Here is a 25,426-nt window from a genome sequence, read left to right on the forward strand (position 1 = left end):
GAAGTTCACTGTTCTACTGATAATCATAAAAATACAAAGAAGGAAACTGGACTGTGACTTTGTACTGACTGTATTCGCTGTGTGGTGGAAGTGAAGTCAGAAACTTATTTTTCAAAGTCTTTTGGAAACTTAGCCCATGTTCATCCCATGGACAAGTGCGCTTTAGTACTTTGAGCTGTTATTTTCAGCAGAAAGGATACAGCTGCATTTCTGGTGATGGGCAATTTAAAATACATGATAGTACAGACCACTCTGTAACATAACTTCAAAGAATTATGAATCCAAGTTTAAAAGTTACAGTAAGATATACTTACTTCTTTCTTACCTTCCACTCGCTATCTCACTGCCTGTCCCTGCTGATCATGTGAACTGGTAGTCAATATGACTTGCTTCGTGGCATCAAGGCAAGCTAATTTTGAAATTACCATGGGCCTCCAGAGCTTACCAGAGAATTCTGAAGCTGCTTGCTGTGCAACATAGCCACATGCAGAGGCCCATGCTGGTTTTAGAGAATAAATCATCTTCAAGAGAGGCATGCCATCACATCAGCAAAACCTCAGTTTTTGTTGAATTAGTATTCTCATTAAAAAATCATTTTCTTTATTATCCTTACATGTTCCTTCCCAGACTCACTGTTCCACTACTAAAACATACTACAATGTTTTAGTAAACAAAGTTTCTAGATAAATGTTAATCACTGTCTGCCCATTTCCTTAGGAAAGGTAATTCTCAAAACAGAACACATGCACATAACAACAGATGAATGCAGGTATCTAGATGTGACACTGATGCATAACTATATTCTTACCTATACACATGTTCTAAAATGTTTCCTCTCTTCAAAGGTGTTAAATATTGACCTAATTTGGTTCCATTATTGACACAGTAGCAATACAATTAAGGGACTGCTTAAGTCAGTTCAGGTTTGTTTGTTTTGTTTGTTGTTGTTGGTTGGTTTTTTTGGTTTTTTTTTTTTGTTTGGTTTGGTTTCTTTTGTTTGTTTGTTTTTGGTTTCTTTTGTTTGTTTTGTTTTGTTTTGTTTTGTTTTTTCCCGGGGAGGGGGTGGGGGGAGTATTGAGGGGTTTTTGTGTGTGTTGCTGTTCTGGTTTTTTTTAAACATAAGTGAGAAAAAGTTTTGTAGATCTCTCAATGTTACTTATTTTTCTTCTAGTTACCCACGAGATGCATCTTCAAGTTCTACAATCTTTCTATTAAGCATTCAGTTGTAGTTATTACTCATACTTTAGACCTGTCAAAGAGAATTCCTACCAAATGGTGAACGTTAAGACAACTATGGTGTAATTTACCATGGTAAAAACACACAACTAATTTCCAAATTGTCTATTAGGTACCCATATTTAGTTGGTCTAGACACAAAGAATAATTCCAGCATACTCATCCAGATGCACAGTGTGGACCAACTAAGACAAAATCTAAAGATTTGCCTAAACCAGAATGGTCTGGGTTTAAAATAAGTTTCAAGACAATAACAAAGGAAGTGACAAAATTAATTCATTTTCCCAGCTCCCTTAATACAAAACATTAGTTTCAACACAAGAAAAATTGCTATAGCTTCCACTGATTACACTAGTTGCTTGTTTGACAGACTCACAATAACTCATCCTATCTTTTGCTGAGAAATCAAAAATCGAAAATGTCTGGTTGCCCACACTTATTTTTACACTTAAAAATTTAGCAGCTATCTTGGAAGCTGGGAAAAGAGACATCTTTAGAAAAGGGTGTTAAAAATACATCTCTGCTTCCCTACCTGTTTCTCACTCAGAGCTGTGATTTTGGCTTGAAGTTCATGAAGCTGTTTCTTCAAATCAGCGTTCTGATTAGAAAGAAAAAATATCTGTGAGAAAGATATTCCATTTGTTAACATAGAGTAGTAGCAGGAAGGTGGTTTTTTTTGTTGTTGTTTTTGTTTTTTGCATAGTGTACTACAAATAGAGCACCTCTGGATGTACAACCAATAAAATTCAAGAGGCTCAACAAAGCCTTACTTAAGTCACTGAGTGCAACAATAATCAAGAGGACCTTTCTAGCACTCAGAGAAACAACCCAGTTTGGAATGAAGATTTCATTAAAACATCCATTAGTGCTTACTGCATTATAAAGCACATTTGTACATTTCATCAAGCTTACAAATTAAACAAGAAATGTTTGTTAATATGTAAACAATAGTATCATATTGTATACAATAGTATGCTATGGTATGTTACCTAAAGCATTCTCACCTATGCTACTTATGCAAAGACATTATCATACATTTGACTGTGTAGAGCATCAGCAAATATATCTATTAAATCTTAATTGACACACGTCAAATGAAGGCAAACATATCTAAGTCTTCATTTCCATGTACGTTTATGCCTTAAACTGTATTTAAGAGAATTACATTTCCCTTAGCACATCATTCATATCAGCGCTTTGCTTACAATAGCACTTTAAGATTTGAAAGCCATAAGCATCACTATAAAGATGCAGTCAGAAAACAATTTTTTACCAGGACTATTTCTTTCCTACTAAAAATAAAATAAAAAAATCTGTCCTCGGTTTAAAGCCTGTGAAGCTCTGCACAAACATGACAGGGAAGCGAGCTTCCCTGCCTTTTGCTGTTTTTCTACTTTTTTTGTTCTCATTTATGGTACAAACTCTTTACACTAGATTACACAGGTTTGCTTTGCGACACAAAAATATTAAAACATAGGACTACTATCATTACAGGAGCTTCATGCTCAGGACAACTTCCCTATTTTTGTATTCCTCCACACAATTTTGAAATGCATTACAATCTCAGCTTGTAGATAGCCTTCTCCAATATATATACAATGCTAGCAAAACCAGATATTGACCAGTCATCCTCCCTTCTTCTAGATTCCACTTGATAATCTGGGATAAAAATGCATTAAAAGCATCAGAAGCAGGGACCAGATTTACTCTTCCTGGCTCCAGGAACTTTGCATGGCTGCTTGCAGCATGACTTGGCTTTCAGCAGAGATGAACCGAAAGCGAACTGCTCTGCAGGGTAATCATTAGCAGACTTGCCCAGCAAGAAGGAGTAGCAGACCTTACCTAAATCCCATCAGAATAAGAAATCTCTAGAAAGCAGATTTTCCAATATCACCCTACTCCTTGCTCATCCCTCCCCGTCAGGGGTCTAACTACTTGACTGTTACAAAAGGCTGTCTTCCCACTCCACTAAGCTCAGAAAAAGATATGCTCAGAAAATTACAGGGCATTTAGTATTGTATGGGGATGGAAGCACTTAACAGCAAGCTTCAGGTGAGCTGCCTTTATCCATCTACTCAACATTTCAGACGGGTTAGAGAACTCCACAGAACTCCCCATTCAGCACACTGGAGTGCTTAATTGCTGTACAAGATAACCTAGTCTCCTTACACAGTCACTGGGAAAGGGATGACTTCTGCTGTCTACACGAGGAGTCTAGTTATCCAACTTCAGTAACTCTGAAACATCCTAAGGCCAAGTGTCCACTCTTTGGACACTACAGTGCTGAAGTTGGATAGCTAAGACAGGCAATCTGAACACAGCCTTATGCTGCATTCTGTATTTGGACAAAATATCCTCTCTTCTTGTACAACTGTGAACCTTCTGATACTCAAAAAAGAAAAACATGAATTCTAGTAACGGCAGATTTTATATAGCAGCTTCCAATAGAATCAGAAACTTACTGCATATGTTTGAACTGCACCATAACCCACAAGAGTCGCTTGCTTTAAACTATTAAGAATGTGAGGCAAAAGGCTTCATAAAGGCAAAAGTTTTTGTTTTAAACTATCCAACAGTCATTGTTTAAAGACTTGTTCATAATAGTTTTCTTCTAAACATTGTGTTAGCCAGGAAGAACATGATCAAGAAATATCTAAAATTCTCAAACTTTATGCACTGTTATTTCCTGTATTTTTAAGGGTAAATAATGCAGTATAAAAATAAATAGTTACCTGCGGATCTTGCTTCATTTGGGCAACCAATTTCTAGAAAGAAAAAAGATGCAACAATACAATGAAGATTTTCATTGCGGATCTTGAACAGTTTAAAATTCAACATTTTTGAAGAACCTTTGTAAAAGCAAAATATTCAGTTTACAGCATTTCAATAGCAAGGCCTGGAATGCAGTATTATATAATTTCCAAACCCATTCTTATTAATATAGTAAAACTACTATACTAAGCTACTGCTTTTTCTCCTTCTCCTAAACAGATCTTGAACAAGTGATGCCTTTTAAGGACAATTTAGGCCAGCTGGGTAAGATAATATAATAGCTGTGTCTCCTCTAGAACTGCTGCCTTCTTTGCTTGCAGTCACAAGAATCACAAATCACAGATAACGGCTGTGGGCACAAAAGCTGTTTGTATATTCAAGAGCAGAACATTTTGAGTACTGAGGGTCCGCCTGTGTGTTGGCTTGGCTGGTACCACATGGAAGACCCATGTTCAGAAGTATCTTTGCCACTTTTCTCCCTCAGAGAGAGATTGAGATCATTGTAGAAGAGATGCCCTCCACATCCAAGGGAAAGCAGACAGATGGTTACCATTCACTATTCTTCCTCCTTCACTTCCTTCAGGCAGCTGCAGGAGAATGCTGTCTATTGCTAAGCAAGGAAAAAGTTACCAGTCTGCCACCAAAGAAAACCACAGCCCAGAATGAAGAGGCAATGTAAACCAAAAATTCCCATTTCTTTTTTGGTTACAGCCACATTTATTCATCACATTGCCATGTGCCTTCCACACATGCAAAGAAAAATGTAAACTCCGTACTTTCTTCCCCATTTGCTCATCAGAATCAGGAAAAAGAGTGAGAAACAGGACAGAGCAAGCAAGAAAAGTGTGTTTCATTCCACCTGCACTAATACTGCTCAGAGAATTCAGACTTTGACAACTAATTCTCTTTAAAAGTTTATTTCATTTCACATCCTGAAAATGGTATTAATCAGGAAAAAAAAGCATAACGCAAAGATAATTGTGTCAGACCACAGGTTTACCTGCTGCATTTTCTATCTAGTACTAGCTGATAGCAAACAAAGGCATCAGCATGATGGCTATGCTGGACAAGCATAGTGTTATCTCCCATCTTTCAGAAATTTACATCTCTGATGTCTTCAAAGATTATGTGTTAAGTTTAATAGCTAGCAGCACACTTTTCTTCCATTACTCTGCCTTAATTACTTTTTGAACTCAGGAAAACACTCAAGATTCTGTGACAATACGTTCCAAAGTTAACTACAGGACTCTTATGTAAAAGGACCTCCTTTTTCTTTTGAATCTGCCTCCTGATAATGCAAGCATGAGGGGCAAATAAGATTATGGAAAACCGGTCTTGACTCGAGTCAAGAGCAGCTGGAAGTTGGACTCGATGATCCTTATGGGTCCCTTCCAAGTCAAGATATTCCATGATTTTATGACTGTTTCTCTATTCATCTTCTTCCTACATTTTTTCCACACCACATATTCCCCCATCAGTCATCGCTTCTTCAGATTGAAAGTCTCATGCACAAATCATTCCATTGCTTTGTTCACTCTTAGCACTCTTCCCTGTACTTCTCTAGTTGTCTCTATCATCTGGAGACAAAGTTTAGAACTGCATGCTACACTCAAGTGTAGCATGTTCCATGTACTCCGCAGTGCTAACAGCTAATTCACAGCCTGCTATTGCAGATGTAAAACCAGGACCATTTTTCCAAAGTGCATCACTTGGCATTTGTCTATACTGAATATTATTGTTTCGTCACGCCGCTATTCAGTGTCATGGGAGCTAAGGTGCTTTGTTACCCTTCTGCTTACACGCTTAGCTTATTTTTCCTTGGTGCTTTCTGCCACATCAGAGTTTGACAAGCAATAAATCTGTTAGTTTTTATACAAAGTGCTTGTACATGCTCAGTCATAAGACAATACAGTTGGTGACTGTAAACTGTTCATAAAGTATTGCTAAATTTATGGATCACACAATACTCTGTCATCCAATCATAAGAAAAAAAAAGTTCTTTTGCACTGACCCCAAATGCAAGCTAAATTTAAGATATTTTAAAACCTAAAGGATGTTTTAGGTTCTTTCCACGCATCAGCTCGAGAAGTCATCCATGAAGCCCAACCCTTCTCTGAGAATAGCTAAATATAAATCCTTTAACACCTCTTGTGATCAAAACTATGAAGAGCAGACTGTTTCAAATAACCTTAATTAAGTCAACACAGTAGCAGAATGAACTACTTAGATTTGATGCATCTCTTCTCAGGGCAAGCAATATAGCTTTAACATGGAAGATATTCGAATGCTGAAGCTGTACTCTGATACAGCAAGTGACCTGGTCAGACTTCATTTATGGAAGATTCTTCGATCATCAAAATGAAACAAAAAAAGTAGCTTTTTCTAAACACCTCCTTTGGGTCCTTACTGGTAGTTTAAGATACACTTTGCCTAATCAGCAGCATCGACACTTCAAACAGAGTTCTAGAGGTGAACTGTAATAGGCGGGAAACAAGGAGCTATTCTACAAACAAAAATAGCCATACTGAGCATCGCTTTCTACAGCTGTGTAAGCAGTCACAGGTAACACATGGCATCAGGAAGCTGGGAGGCTTTGCTCACAGTGCAGAGCTGAACTCTGTATGCCCATCACAGACACCTGTCCACCACTTACAAGGGGACGACAAACTATGACTGCGTGAGTGTTGGCAAGCTTTTTTAGAGAGTCCTCAGAAAAAGAAATATTAGGTAAGTAAAAGATGACAAGTGAGACAATTCTCCACAAATGCTGAGCACTGCCAAAAGAACGGATATATTGTAACTCTAGGTTACAAAATTCTGAGATACCCAATACAGTTCAAGGATTTAATTTGAAGAATTTTTTTTTTGGTGCCAAAACCAGTTTCCTTTCTATCAGTGGCCACTTGACGAGCACAGCAGTAACCACTCGTGCACAGTTCAAGAAAAGTTTACTGAAGCACCCAACATGTTGCTGCAAGTGTTATTTTCCATTGTAAACATTTAGACTTGTTCTTAGCCTTAATTATGGGAATATACAGTATCTTGAAGGAAAAAAAAAAAAAAAAGACAAGCTTTGATATAATGGCTTGTGTAGTTTCACCAACTAAAACCAAATTTAATTAAACTTGATTTCAGTGCAGAGCTCACTTTTAATGAGGATTGGGCAAAGCTAAGGCAAACAGGGTCAAAAAAAAAAAAAAAATCTTTAAGTTGTTAAAAAAAAGTCTTTTTGGACATTTTCCAGTCTTCATCTCTGTTCATCATCATTATGAACTGATGCTAAAGATTATTCAAAATTCAGAGTCTTAAAATTTTTGGTTAGCTTAGGCATAATAGGGAATGAAGATACACACATGAGGTAAATGCTGTTATACAAAGACAAGTATGACTAGTGTTCTGATCACCATACAGCAGATAATACTTGAAAACAAAATACGTAGTGGCCTTAAATTTTTTAAGGCCTGCAGCAAAATGCTATGGGCAATTTCTGAATTTCCTTACCCTTGTAACAAAACTTCATTGAAGTTTTGAATGCAAGGGCCTTGGAGTTTGAGGAGAGCAAAATACTTGTCTGTAGTTCTGGAAATTAGCTTTTTCAAATTTTTCTCCCTAGCTGAAAGTTGTATTTTGTTAAAGCAGACATAGTTTCATTTTACTAATCCACCCGTTCAAGTTCTTGCACTATGCTGATCATTGCAGCAACTACTGAACAAGTCATCTAGAACTCTTGTTCAGACAAGTCACCAGGTAATTTGGAGACATCTTCCAAATTTTATATGATGGGTTACACTGATCGGTGTAGCATGTATCATATTTCTTTTATCCACTGTGTAGCAGTTGTGAGTTTCAGATATCCAACAGAAATACTTGGAGAACTGTCTTTAGAAAAGGTCTCATTGATAAATTTAACATTTCAAGTTGGCAGCTACTCTATGTTTATGGCTGTAACAATTTTGTTCCAAGAATTAATATGCATATGTCCTCTTACATTTGCTAAATTAGGTTTTATTATTTTTAATATTTCTCATTTGTATTGTAACAGAATGGCAAACTGCAACTCTACTGCCATATAGTATTGGACATCCTATCAGTAAAAAGACCCAACGTATAAAAATTTCTGAGCCCAGGCACTACAACATTTTGGTTAGCGAAAATATACAATTACAAGTTTAGAAGGTACTAAATTAGAAGACTTTAGTCTCCAGAAGAGAAGCACCAGATGAGACCATACAGCACTACGCACATTTCGCTTGAATTGTTCCTCCACCATATTCTTCCATTGCCAACTGAATACTGAAGTTGGCTTCAGAACATTAGAAAAACCTTCCAGACAGAAGTTGCTGAACATAGAGTTTTCAGAATGTTTTTATCACTGCTACAAAATAAAAATAAAAAAAAAAAAAAAAAAATCCCCACCCACAGCCTGATATGTAAATTTTTCACATTTGCTAAAAAACAACAGGTGTTGGGGTCAAAATGCAGAGGATAAAATTCTAAAGCAGTTTCAAGCTTATAAAACAATTATTACTATAGTTGTAGTGCTATTACTTAATGCTGCCATGAGTATTAATACTATCAGCAGTACCAATGCTGCTATTATTTGGAAGTATAAAACAAGAAAGAATACAAATTACCTGGTGAACCTGAATTTCCACTTTCAGAGCCTCCTGTAGAGTCTGCAGCTCCATTCTCCACCTTCTCCACTTTCTCTAGAAGTGTCTTTGCTGATTCCAGTGCCTTTAGTTTCTGGTTTCCTCTTTTAACACCGGTGCTATAGAAATAAAAAAGGTTTTGTTTTGGTTAGTGAAGGAGAGAAATCAATTTGAAAAAAAGGAGATTATAACAGAGCAGGAATTCAGTAGTGAACTATATTCAACTGCAGATTTCTATCCTAAACACAATCAATCTTTCGAACACAAGAAATCTACAGGCTGTACAAAATGCCTGCCTTGGAGTCATTTAGCCAAATTTGTTACTTCCCACATATCCCAAAGTTGACATACTTGTCCCTTATCTTAGTTTGCAGGCAGCTATTTCCTACCAATATCCTATTGCAGTTGCATATTAAATTAGAAAATTTAACTACTGAGAATGTTTTAAAAATCTGTGTAGATGAGAAAATATTCTGGAGACTAGAATTCTGCAACCCAAACAGCAATAAATTGTTAAACAGAACATACTGCATTAACATACTTCCATGATACTATAGAGCTGTTCTTAGATGGGATAGTCTGCATGCAATTTGACAGAACAACATTAATATATTAATAACCCACTGCCTAAAGTTTGTGCTGAGTTAGTCATTTCAGTTGAAACCTATTTTGAAGGAACACAAGATTGATATAAAGCAGCACAAGACTTTTTCAAGCCCGTTAATTTTAAAATCCTTTTAATCCTGGAATTCTACTTGTAGAACATGAGTATGAGTTTACCGTCTTCACTTGTACTACAAACAAATTAATCCCCCCAACCTCTGACATAGAAAAGCATTATCAGCCATACTTCTAAAAGCCTTGAAAGTTGGACAAGAGATTTTTTTTTCAGGAATATGTTAAAGGTATCAGCTTCTGAAACAGGATTAAGATTCCTGTCTCTATCCCATATGCTCAAATCACAATGGAACCTGTGTAAAAACATCTATAAATACATACACACAAAAGCCATCAGAAAGCATTATATAGCAATCTTTCCAGTCGCTTTTCCATCCAGACACGACACATTAAAGAACTGCTGGCATGTTCAAACAGTTCCTATTTTTTTATTTTTTGAAAATTGCTCACAATTATTGCACAGGTATTGTAGCCAAGTCAGAGGCCTTCATAATGGGACTTCATTGTTTTCAAAAGGATATTGACAGTTTAGATTAGACATGTAGGCTGTAAAAAGAGAATAATTCCCCTAGGTTAAATAATTTTAACATTGTCTCACTATAGTAAACTGAAGTGCTGGACAAGTTTGCGAACTCCTGAAAATAAAAAGTTGGGATGTGTGCGTTTTGTTTTGTTTATTTAAATTAATTGTTTCTTTCCAAACAGAAATATGTTACAAAAAGAGAAGACTATAAAGGGGTTTTAAAAAGCATTATATTTAAACTCATTCTTTGTCAGTGCTGTCTGCTGTTAGCTTAAAGTTACTTATTTAAATAACAAAGACCTGATCAGACTTCTAGTCAACACATTAAATGACCTTCTGCAAGGGCCTCTCCCACATGTGACACAGACGAGCGAAACCAGCTGCCTTTGCAGCACTACTCTCCATAAAATTGTAATTTGTATCAAGGGATACATGGAAATTACACACAGTTCCCTGTTCTATTACCACAAACAGTAATGAGAAAATAGAATCCCGGATTATTACTTCCACTCACTGACAAGAACAACTATAGTCTGCATGAAGTCCCTACCACTGCAGTTTCAAAAGAAACCATGCTTCAGAAAATCACGTGGGAAACTGGCTCATGTAAACTGGAACCCACTGCAGAGGCAAAAAGTCTTTCATAAGCCTTAGAAATTCGATTTTGTGGTAAAGATACAGGCAGATATGGCCATAGTTTCTTTCTCAGTGTGTCTTCAATGAACGAGAAGGCACTCATGATGAATAGCTAGTATCACTAACTTTAAAGATAACTTTAAAGTTAAGTGCAAAGCAGCAGAAGAGACAGTTATATCAACTGAGAATGTAAACAATACCCATACTTTTAATACATGCAACTGTAAAGTACTAGTACTAAAGTACTAGTTCATGGGAAAAATGACACAGTACTTCTGTAAAAAACAAAAACAAAAACAAAAACATATAAAGATTAAGCAACTACTATTAATGCCCAACTTAATTTGACAGAAAGAAATTATAGTATTAAAGGTTCATAAAAAACTAATCCAACCTGATTTCACAGATGCCCTGAATAGCTAGAAAGATTTTAAAATTAATTTTTAAAATGTTTAAGAAAAAAGTGATAGTGCTTAGCAGAAGCAAGTGGTTGCTCAGCCTAGCCATTTTTACAATGGTGTAGACATGAACAAATGTAATTCACTGTCATATTGACGAACATCTATTGTGACAAGTAAAAAAAAAAAAAAACAACCAAACAATTCTAGTAACATACCAATCATTCAGTTCTATCCCAAAATAATTGTTACAATTTCAGATTTTCCTTTCATTGTAATTTTAAAAGTTAGCAGATTTTAAGATTCCTTAAAATTTATTCCTTCAATATACATAAATTTGAAATAGGTGCCATACTATAACATCCTGAAGAATTAATTTCAATTCATAAGACTGAAGCTTCCAAGAAAAGGCAAGAGAGATTAACAGACTTTTGACCTTTCTTCTAAGAGTTTTCTAACTCTTGACTCTTTCTTCCTACTTCCCCTCCTCCAGCATTCCCATTATAGCCTCAGAGCAACTCACTTTGCAGTCTTATTTACTTCCAGTTACCTTCTGCTGGCAAAGTTACACTGAAAGCACATTTTAAACATAGGAAACAACCCCCTCTTCAAAAACTAAGTGTCTGATATGTAAGGAAAGAGAAACTAATGCTGCTCCAGCAGCAAAGGCCACACAGTAAAGAATGATCTTTTGCAATCACCTCTGCCAGCTGCTGTATTTGTCAGCTAGCAGCATCAGTGTTCTCCGTAGTAAAAAAAAGAACCAGGAAAAGCAGTTATGAGAACTTTGTTAAATTACAACTAAGATACCATATATTTGGCATGGCATCCCAGCCAAGGCATGCATTGCCACCACTTTAGAGACAAGGAAACAGGAAAAGGACAGTGAAAAAATTAAGAGGTTCTGAAGTGTTCTAAGCACCCAAATCATTGGTGGGGTGGGGGAACATATTAAATAAAATGTTCATTTAAAAATTTGGTCAAGCTGCTGACTTCTGAATATGAAATATATACAGTTGTTATTCAGTTGTACCCCTCTAGAACTGAAACACTCTAGAACATGCACTTGTAGCTTCCCTTCCCAAGCAGGAATAACTATCCAAAGTTATCGCTGTCCAAAATTCCCCTGAAGTACCGTAAACGCTTATCCAACGTTAATAAAAAAAAAAAGTGATCATTCCTTACATCCAACAAATCCTAGACTGTGTTTTTCTCTTTTATGTACAATAATGTCTAGAAAAAAATCTATGAGGGTGGCTTGTTAAACGTTGCTAGTATTTCCTTTGAAAGCAGGTACAAAACTACATAAGCAAGTGGTCACACACATTTTGCGAGTGCAAAACTCCTCAATATTTTTGAACTTTCATTCTTTTAGACTGAACTTCAAGGGAAGATTTAAAAACTTAAGTCCAGTGGCATTATAAACTACCTAGAATACCACATCTGAAGATGTATAAAACCATCCCTGGATTAATCATAAAACATACTGCATTTTCCACTTTACTGTTATGACAGCAGAATTATTTTAATTAAAAAGCTTGTAGATGATGGAAATTGCATGGATGGGTTGGTCTGCAAACATCCTTCATTCCATTAGTTTTTAAAGGAAAACATGCAAAGGCCTTGTTCAATGCTAGAATCAGTGACTTCCAAAAGGAAAGCAGAGGATTGTGGAGTACGTGCATCTCTTGTACATCCAGACAGACTTCCAAGCCTCAGCCAGAAAGAGTACTGAGAGCAAGAGGTGAATTTGCGATTCCTTGGATTGATTTCAACTATTGGAGGCAGCAGTCCTCCATTCAATTTCTTGCTGGCACTCATTTGTTATAAATAAACCCTTATTTCTTATGCGGTTGCTTCGTGACTTAAAATTTCATACTCAGATAAGTACCCCAATGCACTACAGTTAAGGTAGTAGATGTTTATATACTATATAAATATTCAGAGACTTAATGAAACCTTAAACTCTACAATAATCATGTAAGTGCATTAGCACTTCTCCATTATTATCTCAATTAAATACAATCCACATCAGAACCTCTAAAATATCACAAAGCTATTTACACTACAGCTATTTTGGAAACTATAATAAAAACATGCTGACAAGGTGTGTGTGTATATATATATATATATATATACACACACACACACAAAAAAAAGGTAGGACCCATACAAAAGCCATGAATGCCTTCTGTGAGTATGGAATGACTCTGAGTAACTTAAAATTTTAGAGAGAAGTCTTTCTGTGCCAAAAATCCCTTCAAATAAATTTGGTTTTCACATTACACAGAAAAAAAATATTATTATTTTTGAGTAGATGAATTTAAATGTCCACTGTACTTACAGACCCTTGGGCCCAAATCTCAGCCCTACAGTAATTTTATTTATAGGACTGGGGCTTCCATCAGTAACATTTACTTTTTAAGATTTAATTTCTGAATATAAGGATAGGATTTCAGTTTCAGTAAACATCAAACTTTTCCAGGAATGGATGCCAGCTCTTCGTATCATCTATTCTTAGGTAAATCATCTTAGCCCTGGGAAGAAGTACTTACCGGTTTTGAGAAAGTTATTCCCTTCAGCTCTCTACCCCCTCCTACAAAAGAAAAACAACAACAAAAAAAAAGATAATTACAAACAGCTTAACTACAGTTTGAAACAGAAAAAGAAAATTCAAAGATTTGGAAAGTTGGGGCAAGGGGGAGTTTTTTGGGGTTTGGGGAGGGGTTTTTTGTTTGTTTTTTTCAGTTTTTGGCTTCTTTTTTAAGTGCTGAAGCTAACTATAAAATACCACTTGGAAAGAAAATCTGTTTGACATGGCAGGGAAAGCCAAGGAGACCTACAGTTCTAATCTGGATTAAAATACAAACTATTACTGTCACTAGAGGAAGAAGAGATTACAAGTACAAGCTTTTCTAGTTCTGTGCAAGGCTTGTGTCCCCCTCCCTTGAGGGAAATACCTCCTTTCCATTACATTTATTAACATATAAATCACAAACCCTGTCAGTTGCCACAGCTAAATATGACAAGGTTACCCCCCCCCAGCCATTTGCCTACCACCTCTGCTAGAGGTTATACCAACACAACAAAGATGGTAGAGCAGGTGGTGTGTCAGCACAGTCACTAGAGCTCAAATCCCAGAGTACTAATGTAAACTGAAATCAATGGCAGTTTAAGCTAATATGCTAGGTCATGAACTGTGGAGGCCGAGAAGATACACTGCCCATTACACTGCCTGTGTCATGGGAAGAACAACATTTAGCAGCGGAGCAAGGTAGTACCTCTTAAATCATGCTCACATGAATCATAAAAAACTCGTGAGTCAGAGTCCTAAAAACATAGCTAAAATATAAACAATAACTCATTTGCTCAATTACTTTGCCTGATGCTAAAAAAGCCTCCAAAATACTCCAATTTTCTAGTAAAATACTAGAATATTAGCCTATTTTAAGCTTCAACTCCATAGCTAACAAGATCTTTTCTGATATGTTTCTATCCACACACAAGTCATCACAGAGCTGAAGTTTAAGCCCCAGCCTTATAAATAGATACAGCAGTAGAAAGCCACATAATCATCTCTCACTCAGTGGAGACCAGCACAAGTGGAGGAGTTTACATTTACTAACCAGCAGAACCAGGGTGCTGATGAACACCAAGAACAGAAAACAGGAAGCCTGCTGCTGGTAGTGACTGTAAGTATTGTCACTCTCCAAGTCTCAAATTTTATTGTGCAATTTGAGCAACAAAATATTACAGAAAATATGTTGTTAAATTAATTTTAGAGCAATTTCAGGTTAGTTTCAATAACATCCATCTGCTAACATGGCAGGTTATGAACTGGGGAGTATGGACTATTTTGAGGCTATCTTCAAATTAGGTGCATTTGCTCTGGATGCTACAGAATTTGAAATACCCTCACTCTTGAGGGTGCTGAAGAGACAGGTGTGATTCTCAAACTCTAGTTGTTTCTTCTTCAATATTAAAACCTGAGTTGTTACCACCATCTCCCACTATCAATCAGTTATTTCATTGGTCCAAAAACCTATAGAGGAGGCTCTTTCATCACGCAAGCGCTAACTGTCCCTCTTCAACAAGCAACTACAACTATATCTCCATGCTATTAATTTTAAAAAAAAAAAAAAAAAAAAAAAAAAATCTTGCCACTGTAGATGACTGACTCCGGAAAGCTAAGCAAAACGGTCGATGCTACACATTTGCAAATATAGTCTTAGAATAAGAGAGCATAATTTTTATTTTAAAAAGAAAAATATCAATTTACTTGTAGCACAAGTACACACATAAACTGAAGAGAAAACTGTCACTTAAAAATAAAAACATGATTAACTGTTCCTTCCTCCCCCCCCTCGCCATGTAGAGACTGGTCTTCATAGTAGGACCCTAGCTTCATCAAGACTGAACTGCGCAGAAAAAAGCCGCAGTTACAAACCTTCAGATTGCATTTAACCACTCTGAAGGGCTGCAACCCCAGGCTGAGAACCCAGGGGCTCCCGAGGACAAAGTCAAGAACACCGGGAGTTTAATCGTGACTATCTGAGTGATTTGCTGTGTTGCCTTGGAGAAGGCACTTAGAGAGACCTAGACAGGGAATGGAAATACATTTGCATCCTCTTCTGTACATAATTTTTTACAGGCTTTTTCTTAAGTGTTTAGAACAGGTTAATGTTTGAAAGTCAGTCCTTTGGAAATACAAAATACTTTAATTCTGCCCTCATGCAAGTATAGTATTTTTACTGGCATCTCTGCCTCATTTACCAGAGAGGACAAGCTTAAAGAATGACGTATCCGTTGAATAATTTCTTTTCATTCTGAGTTTTCAGTTTGCATGCTTTTTTTCAATTCAACATCTAAGCTCTACAACAAATAAAGAATTGGTTTCCTCATAAGCAACACACTAACAAGAGCCACAGAAAAACTTGTGCCTGATACAGGTAAGTTTTCTTAGATAGGGAATTGAGACAGAGAAATTAAGAACATCCAAGACTGGTAACTCCAAGCACCTTAAACAGGCTTACGTTTTCCATTGCTCTTAACATTTTTATAGTAGAGAACAGTTTATGACCAACTAAACCTGTAGCTTTGGTTCTTGACAATTCTCCACATTTGTGGCTACTGGGAACCAACCCAGAACAGCATTAATGAAAAAGGTACCAGATAAAATCCATGCTATAGATGAAATAAGATTATTTCTTGTTCACAGCAGGAGTACACACACAAACTCACAGTGCCTCTCTCACTACAAAACACATCAGAAAGTTAAGATTAGACAGCTCACAATCACTCATATCAATAGAGACATCTGAAGAGTTTAGCATTTTGCAGGGTTTCTTAAAAACTTCAGCAACTAGAAATGTATCACGAAATCTCAGCTATTCATTTTATAGAGGTGGTCTTTTGAAGGCTCTAGAAACACGTGCTGTAAATTGTCAGAGGTATGAGTCTGCACAGCTAACTCTCAGATTATTACAGTATAGTCTGCAATATTTGGGGTTTTTAAAACCCCAGCTCTGGGAGTCGTCTCTGCTTTCTATTAAGAACACTGCCTTCTTCCCAAAACATACATATGATCAGAAGAAAAGCTTGAGCAATGCTTACCTATGTTGACTACAAGCTAAAAAACAAAAAGCAATTTAAATTAGCATTAAGCAAATAAAACATCAAAGTCTTAGAAACACATTTTCCTTAGTGAGATTGACTGCTGAGAATCTGATGTTAGTGTTACTAACAGGAAGGGTAGTTTGATATATACACACACTTAAAGAAGTAATACCCCCCCCCCCCAAGGCTCTTAACCTTTTCAACAATTCTATACAACATATGTAAGGAAAAATACACCACCATTACCAAAACAATCATATTCTGCAGATCAACTTTAAACTTTTTGTTGAAGTTCCTAAATAGAAGTTACTCATTTCATGGGACTGTTACGAAAACAAAAACCTCAAACACAAAATTCCTATGTTTAAGGCTTGGTAGCCCCTGAGGGCATCAGAAGAACTACACATCGTGGTTAAACTTTTTAGCATACAGCACCTGAATGTTTAAGACTATTTAAATGCTAAGTATCTGTATATTAAGATGTTTGGTTACATCAATCAGATACTTATTATTACCTTTAAGTTATACAATAAAGCTTATGCTACCGTAACCAGAGACTCATTTGGAAAAAATGGGAGACATGAAAAGTCATGTTTAGCCATTTTTTGTTAGCATTTTTCCTAACTCTAGAAGCTTGCGCATGTTTACTGTTGGACCACGTAACTTTAATCAGGAACTTTATATGTACATATCACATTACAATATTTACTTATGTAATTTTTAGTTTTTGCCAATAGGACCTCAGTCTTGTTCAGTGCACAGGATAGACTCAGATGAAAAAGGACTAATTGTTGTGCACAGGCAATTGTGAGCCTGACATTCTTTCACATTTCAGAGCATTGCTTGACAATATTAAGTGTAAAGCATTCATTAAAAAATTTAAAAAAAAATTTTTTTTTGGTGTAAAATACACTGCACACAGAAGGGATTCACAGTTTTCTCTGGATCTCTGTCTTTAGACAGAACTGAACTCCTCAAAGCAACAGGTCTCCTTCCTAGATTTGAAAGACATCCTGTACATAGAGAGCACTCTATCAATATGTTCTAGGAAAACAAGTCGCAACAGTTACTTTACTGTGATCCTCAAGTCAGAAATGAAGCAACTCATATTCCTTAACAGGACAGGATTTCTGCAGTCTCAAGAAAAAGACAGACCAAACACAGCCCAGACAGGGGGTATACAAGCTATTTCAAATTACATTATTATAAGGCTCACGTTTCAATGATCATGTTAGCAACACCAGTGCGGCCGTGTCCGTGATTAAAACCAAGCCTCCCGTGCGCCAGTGCAGGGAATCTGATCTTGCCGGTGTGCTGCAGCTGGGAGAACTCCCAGTCAGCCCCAGTAACACGTGTCAGGCAGGTGGTAAAGGGACCAACAGGCTTGCCCAAGATAACTGAGACTGCACTGAAGTGTACTAGCCATGCCTTCCAGTTTGTCCATCTGCACAACTCCTTTATAACTTCTCTCTCTTTCTCCTCCCTATCCCCACCCAATACTGGTAGACAACTCCCACTAAAATGGTCAAGGAGCCTGGACTTTCTATTGATGCATACAGACAACCCACGGGATTCAAACAACAAGCTCCAATTCTGCCTCCAAGTTCCTTCTGCCACGATGATTAGCCATAAAACAGATGCAGTTTGGAGTTTACAACACCAGAAGCTGATTTCATTTGGGGATAGATCACTTCACCTTCTCTAAAAGAGTTCAGAAAACCATCAAACTAAGTTTTAATGGAAGTGCGTGATGCCATCATTCGTCTTTGCAAAAGCAGTACTATATTTAACATACAGAAAATGAGCTAAAAGACTCATTACAGCTAAAAAGACCATCCCCGTTGTAAAGACAAAACCACTTCACAACCCGATTTTTAAAATATCAACCAAGACTTGCCATGGCAGTCAAACACATGTAAGCAGATGAAGATCATCCTCTTAGCTCTGCTTGTCCTATGGCTACAGCTCTGATTGCCATTAGCAACTCTTCCTGAACACAGCCTTTCCTGGCATCCAGGGGATGGGGGCGGGGGGGGGGAATGAGCGCTCTCTAGCAAAATGAAAAAGCACGCTTGGCCTAGTGGAAAGTTAGCACAAGTATGTTTTCAAATCTCAGGATCGCCTCTCTCACCTGAGCAGATTTAAGGTATGTGCTTTGCACTTTTTACCCACTCACAAACCCTTCTTCTTTGAACAGTCTTAGTATACTTCTTGAATCAGAGAAGCACATCTTAAAGCCACTTACACTCAAAAGGAAAAAAGTTTGCATAATTTAACTCGCCAAGGATTAACCATTTAAGCCATCTTTAAAATAAAACACTCATCCTCCCACTTCTCACACACATATACCCTCCCTCCTTTTAAAGGAAAAAGAGTAAGGTGCTGCCAGTTAGAACAGAACAAAACCAAACCAACCCATGACAAATTCAACTCCCTGCTTTTCTATTTCCTTCCATACAATAAGGCATTCAGGAAACTTTTTTTAATAAAAACTAAACTAGAAAATTACAGAAAGTCTGCCTCTCTAACCCATGACCATTAGTAAGCCTGCCAGAAGTTCTTCGTGACCTGATACCAAGGATACCGAGGAATACAAGTATTCCCCATCTAACCCCTCCTAACATTCATAAAGTTACCATCAGTACAATTCTATTTTTTGTACCCAGAAACCAGCGTATGGGGATGTTTTACAGCATTGTTGCATTCAAAAGTTATGGTACTGCAGACAGAGAAATACAAACAAGAACACTAAGCTTCACATTGCTCGGTGAGTTACCATTCACCAGTTTTAAATAAACACAAAACCACCTTCTACACAGCATGGCTAAAATCATGCTCAAGTAAAAAGCTGGATGACCTGAACTTTTATTTTAGTGAATTGCTTTGTTATTTAGAAGGATTGTTTATCTATACATACGCTAAGAGGAAACCTTGGTCCTAATTAAGTCTATAAGTTTATGCTTTACTAACAATACAATAGCAAAGTTTCATATTTGAAGCAGGGAGCCAGGGAATTTTTTGCAAAAATTAAAACATTTACATGATGTAAAGATATAAGTCAGTGGAAGGCAGAGTTCGGTGTTTGTTTCTAAAAATTTTTGCTGCATTCTGCCACATTCCATAAAGTTGCTGGAAACGTGAGTTTTTTTAGAAAACAAAGTTTATCAATTAAACTTCAAAAAAAAGTCAGTTAATCTGTTAAGTCTTAGAACTGGATTTTTTTTTTTAATATTATTTTCAACTTATTTTCAAAGTATACATACAGCTGGGAGGGGAAAAAAGATGGAAGGTCAATAGAAAACAGAAAGAGTTGTTCCCTCCCACCTGTACTAGCCCACTGTTTTGTCTCAAAATTTATAAGAAAGTCAAAGGGACATTATTTGGAGGTTGGTGTTTTGCATTTTTTTTTAATAACACGCCTAGAAAAATCAGTTCATTATCCTCTACTGTTCTTGAAGTGTGCTGTAAATGTCTCATTCCAGTCACTGAAGTTTTTGCCTTCCTTTCATACTTCAGAGACAGAGGACTATTTGGAGAAAAGGAGATAGAGGAGAAGGAGTTGCAAGGAGGAGAGAAGACTACTTTCTAGAAAGAACACACAGAGGAAAGCCTAGTAATTAATTTAACAACTGAAGATGCAAAGAACAAGAAAAAAATTAAGAAAACTCTACTCTAGTACTGATTAAAGTATTTTTCCCCTCAAATTCCATTAAGAACGGATGGATCTCTGATTTCTTGTTTTATTCCTTTAAACATGACAGGAAATTTCATATTGAGTGCCAAACTATTTTTCCCCTTCTAGCAATCCACTTTATCTTGGAAAGAACTGGCTCGCGGGAACGATGCGTTAGTGAGGCAGAAGTGCCTTAAGAGTTTTGGGAAGAGGTCCAGAGCACAAGAGGAGATGATCTGGGTAGTGCTGCAAGGCTGCAGGCATGAAATGCAAAACTAGAGGTATCTCTATCACTGGAAATGCTACTGCACTTATGATGGGAAGAACTTCAGGTATGCACGCATCCCCTGCTTGTACAAACTATTCTTTGAATTTTATCTACCTACCAGAGGTGTTCGGGGGGGGGGGGGAAATCAGAAAAAGCAGCCAGCGCCTCAACCATAAAACAGTGACATTCAAGGACAACTACAGCCTTCCATTTCCACAGCAGAAAGAAGTGCTATTAACTCCATCTGCCAGCAGGGGGAAATGCCAAACAAGTGAAAAAAAGTTAAGAGCAAAATACTAAAGATGAGGAATAAAATTAAAACAAAACAAACCAATCCCCCCACACACACACATCCTCAGCAGTTAAGGAAGGGAAGGATTCTGCTCCTGGAGAGGGGAGGCCGGATAACAGAAGTATATACAACTCAAAGTAACTGAGCTATTTGCTCATTCTTCCAGGCTTTAGAGAGGAAACAGTGAAAGTGTCAGTCCAAAATATAAGCATTTAAGAACTGTACCAGCAAGCAAAAACAAGCTTTCCATTTCAGTGTTAGCACAGAGTGACTGCAAATCAATTACAGTTTTCTTAAATGTAGCATTTCAATGAAGAGCAAACTGATTACACAACTGAGAGAACTGAGGTGAAAGAATATGAATTTTTAAAGGACTATCCAACATGAATGTATGAACTAATTTATTTGAAGTGAATACATATATTCTAGAAAAATCATTCTGCATTACAGAAGAATTCCTATTACCCTTATACAGAATCCCAAGAGTCTGGACTTTTTTTTTTGCTGAAGAGATTTCTGAACAGCAAGGGTCCCATTAGACACCCTGTTTTTCCTTCTACCTTATAAATATTATCTGTACACCATTTCCATGGTTACAAAGTACAGTGAAAACTACTTAAAGGGAGTATCAGTTAAGGGAATAAATCCGTGTTAAACATATTTTGATGAAGGGCAACTTGCATGCAACAGACAGGAAACAGACACAATTACACAATGCATTTTAAAATTAAGAAATAGAAAACCAAAATGTGAAAATTCGTTGAACGAAGAAATTTAACATGCATTTACAATGAAAAAAAGACAAGCCCTGCAATCATAAGGACTTTCAGTTTAAAGCATCACAGGCTAAGAATCACAAGGAGCAACAAGGAGATTTTCAGAGAGATTTATGGAAATTAGCTACACAAGCTTCTACTGATGTTACCTTCCCACAAGTATCAGACAGAAGCTAGGTACACACGTAATAATAAGCAAACATTTAAAAATGCAGATGAATTGTGATTAGTGATTATATGGTAGGGCACCTTACAACAACAGGTAATCTTTTATACGCCCATATTTATAAAGCTCTTTCAAAAATCAGATGCTGTACTTTCAGTAAAGCTCTTCTCGCTGCGTCCATGAGACCTGCTAACTGAATGACAGTTCAAGCATGCACAAGGAAAGACTAGACTAACAGTACATCAAGAAGTTTAAGTAAAACCCAGTTCTGCTCAGAGTTTATAGTTCTACCTCCAGTTTCTCCACTTTAATTTATCCTGCAGCTGGAACACTCCCACAGGCAGCTTATCTATCTGACCAAGGCGCTCTCCTTTATGTTCTCTTCCAGCTGTGAAGTCCTACCACCAGCAGTCCCCACTCTTTTTCTGGGGGGAGTGGGAGGTGAGGGGCTGTCACAGTCCACAGAAAGCTGAAGTGATTCACAGATAGGCCTGAGGAGGACCAAGCACAAGCTTAAGCAGCAGAAGCACTCAGCTAGCAGCAGAAGGGAGACCTCCTTCCTTCAGCAGTCAATGAGTTTCAGTGTGCTATAGTAGGTAAGCGACTGAGCACTTCGCTGCTTTTCTTTTTAACTAAAGCAATCATCAAGGAGTCATCTTTCACTTTCCCCACCTGGTCAGATGCTTGGCTTGTGAGTTATGTTTTCAGTGATCTGGTCACATAGACACATTCTTTTCATTTTGAGACTGGAAGACCTATAGGATGACTGGGGAAAAAGAGGCATTGAGTTTGCCGGGCATCTGAATTCTGTATATTCTGCTTGTTACTCAGGCAGAATAGAAATCACTGTAATTTTCTGCTTATCCTCATTATGGCACAGGGGATAACAGTTCTTTACTTGTTTACTGTATCGTCCAGGAAAAGAGTAGTAAAAAGGTCAAGGAGAAAAATCATTATTTAAGATGTACTTTAAACACTAAAATTAAACCAACCTGTGCTGTTTGTGCTATGGGTCAACTTTCATGTCAATATACTGGAACAAGTACTGGTCCACGCTTCCTGTCTGGCACGGTTCTTATAATAAACTGGCCTCTTCAATTTAATTGTTTTAGCACACGCATTAAAAATAAGCCATTTCATGTATACAAAGTGCAGCAGCATAAACTTGAAAATTTGCTGCTAATGTACATTCTTGTGTTCTGTATTTTATGATACTGAAAAAATACTCATTTTATCTTTTGTAGAACTTTTGTTTTAACAGGAAGCGAGATGGCTCAAAATGAGAAACGATACATAATTCTTGCCTTTACAACATTTCAGATCACTGGCTTTAATATGTCACAGGCTTCTGAATAATTGTCAGAAGGCAATATGAAAATGATTTGTTACTGAACAGATGTTCACATGACAAAAGTATCAAAGAACAATCATTTGTTTCTTAATCTGTCTTCAGATTTTAAGAACAAGATGAAAAAGGTAATGCTTCTCACCTCCTAGAAGTTATTTTTTTCTAGAAAGAATACTGGCAATTTAATTTCACGCAGTTCTATGCAAAAAAGTCTCAGACTTCCGTTGATTCTGTTGGGTGCTCTGAACCCTGTAAAAGGCAGCTGGGACCCTCTGCTGCTACCAGAAAGGTATCACATTTTCCTCTCCTGTTGAATAAATACAACACCTGTTCTAAGTACAGCCTGCTAACATGTACTAAAAACCATTCTCATTCTACGTTTGGATTTTATTTGCTTTTTAGTCAAGCTTATTTTATTTCACCAGCTATTACTTCATTATACTGTATTGTCATTTTGGCATTCCTGATGTCCTGAGCACAGAGACCCAATAAAAAAAGAAAAAAAAGAAAAAAAAAAAAAAAAGACAAGCTTGAGACCCTCTAACAATAAGTACAGTATGATCTGTGTATGGATTAAATAAAGAAAATAAACAGCATTAAGGTTTTCACGAGTTTCTAGTTTTGTGTACTGATAAATTATGATAGAGCACTTAAAGGCATCAACATGTTTTACAAGTAGTCTAAATAAAAAGGCAGTAAACAGAATTAGGTAAAACATGCTTGTTTCAAACTCTTAACTAAACAGAATATTGAAAGCTCCTTTCTCTCCCGCTCCATCCCAAAATAAAAGCGTGAGTGAGAAGGGATTTCATTACATTCTTAGAACTGTTATAAGCGAAGTCAAATCCAGCCACTCACATTTAGCATGCAGGCTGTACACACTCCCAAGCACGTCACACTAAGAAAACATGCTTGCTGAGCTATCTGCCTTCCCAGGGCCTCCAACGCAACTGCCGCTAGGCCTAAATCAGGTAGGCTCTGTGTGCATTGCTGCTGCAGATGAGCAGGAGTCCACCCCTTCTCCCCATTTCCCTTCAGATTTAAATTACCAGATCCTTCCAGCATCAGCTTTTTTTCTCTGCTTCCTTTAGCTGTAGTGTCTGTATTTAAAAAGACAAGGGAATCACAATTTACACTGTGCAAGATTTGGCCCTAATTTTTTTCTTCTTTACTACACCAGCTACCCTGCAGCTTCTAAGCCATCGTCGGCTGTTGTTTTTTGTTCCTTCAATGCAACAGGACTTAGCCTGCCAGGCTGCATCACTGTTTTCGCAGCATACCTCTAAGGGGAAAAAATCCCCTGTTCTCACTTGCTTCCTGCTGGGCTCGGTGAACATTCATATTTCCCCGTTCTCTCAACAGATACACAAGTCCAACACTGGTTCAATACTCACACATTTCTCTCTCTTTCATCACCAGTTCCTTACTCCCCTGTTTATTTTCATACAAAGCTATTAAATAAAAGTGCAATTAAGTGGTGGTCCAAGTACCTCAAGTGTTCTCTTACAGAGAACTTGATTTCTCTGTCAGGTTAATCCCATTCTGACAACTACTTTAAGCCTTTTACTTTATCTAATTCAGTGTTTTTCTGCTCTTAGGATTCCTAATCTACCTTGTAGCTTTGCAACACCCAGGTTCAGGACAAAAAAAGTTTCGTATCTGTATAGCATGAACTTTCTCATCCAGGCAAGATGGAACAACACTGAGATAAAAACCACGTTTTCTAATAGCTTTACCCTGAATGACATTTTGGGTAAAGTACTTGATGCAACACAGTCTCATGAGACTGACACAAAACTACTGGGAAAACACAACAGCATGAACTAAGGTATAGATCAAGTCTCAAAATTCATCTTCATCAGGCCAAAGAAAAAGTGGTAACATTCTGGAGGTGAAACATATCAGAATACCGTATTTAAAAAAAAAAAAATAAAAAATTAAAGAACACTGAGCCTTAGAGGTAAGTACAGAAATACACACTTTACCTGAATACTGGAGGCAAAAATGGTTTCACTGTACTTTTTCTTTAAAAAAAAAAAAAAAAGCCACACACACACAAAAAATCACCAGTTTGTTCCTTCCAGGGAATGGTCCACAGCAATTAAAAAATAAACGATTTCCCAGACAATCCAGAGTACATGCAACCTTTTTTTTTAAAAATAGATAATTATTTAAACTGTGATTTAACTAGCTCATTGCAATGTAAAGCCTGACAACACTTGATACATAAAACATTTATGACAGAGTCCTAAAGAACTCACTATTAGACAACGACCAACACAAAAAAGACGGACAAGTGAGAACAAGTTTATATACGCACCTTGGAAAGACCTGTTTTCTCTTCCCCATTACAGATTTGTTTTCTTATGTCAAAATTTGAGCAGCTGTTTCC

General features: G+C 37.0%; 1 protein-coding gene across 11 annotated transcripts in view; it reads right to left on the reverse strand.

The window, feature by feature from the left end:
- PHF21A (PHD finger protein 21A) overlaps window positions 1-25,426 on the reverse strand; it is a 131,251-nt gene that overhangs the window by 85,632 nt on the left and 20,193 nt on the right. For 9 of the 11 annotated variants that reach the window (XM_082317437.1, XM_082317436.1, XM_082317438.1 and 6 more), the window contains 4 exons: window positions 13,451-13,491; window positions 8,643-8,779; window positions 3,969-4,001; window positions 1,769-1,855 (listed from right to left, as the gene is read on the reverse strand). In XM_082317437.1, coding sequence (XP_082173563.1) covers window positions 1,769-1,855; window positions 3,969-4,001; window positions 8,643-8,696 — 174 coding nt within the window. In that variant the 5' untranslated portion in view covers window positions 8,697-8,779; window positions 13,451-13,491. The remainder of the gene's footprint in view (window positions 1-1,768; window positions 1,856-3,968; window positions 4,002-8,642; window positions 8,780-13,450; window positions 13,492-25,426) is intronic. The other 2 variants (XM_082317441.1, XM_082317440.1) reach the window with 1 other exon arrangement.

Source organism: Platalea leucorodia (genome assembly GCF_965183815.1).
Source record: "Platalea leucorodia genome assembly, chromosome: 7".
Taxonomy (NCBI): Eukaryota; Metazoa; Chordata; class Aves; order Pelecaniformes; family Threskiornithidae; genus Platalea; species Platalea leucorodia.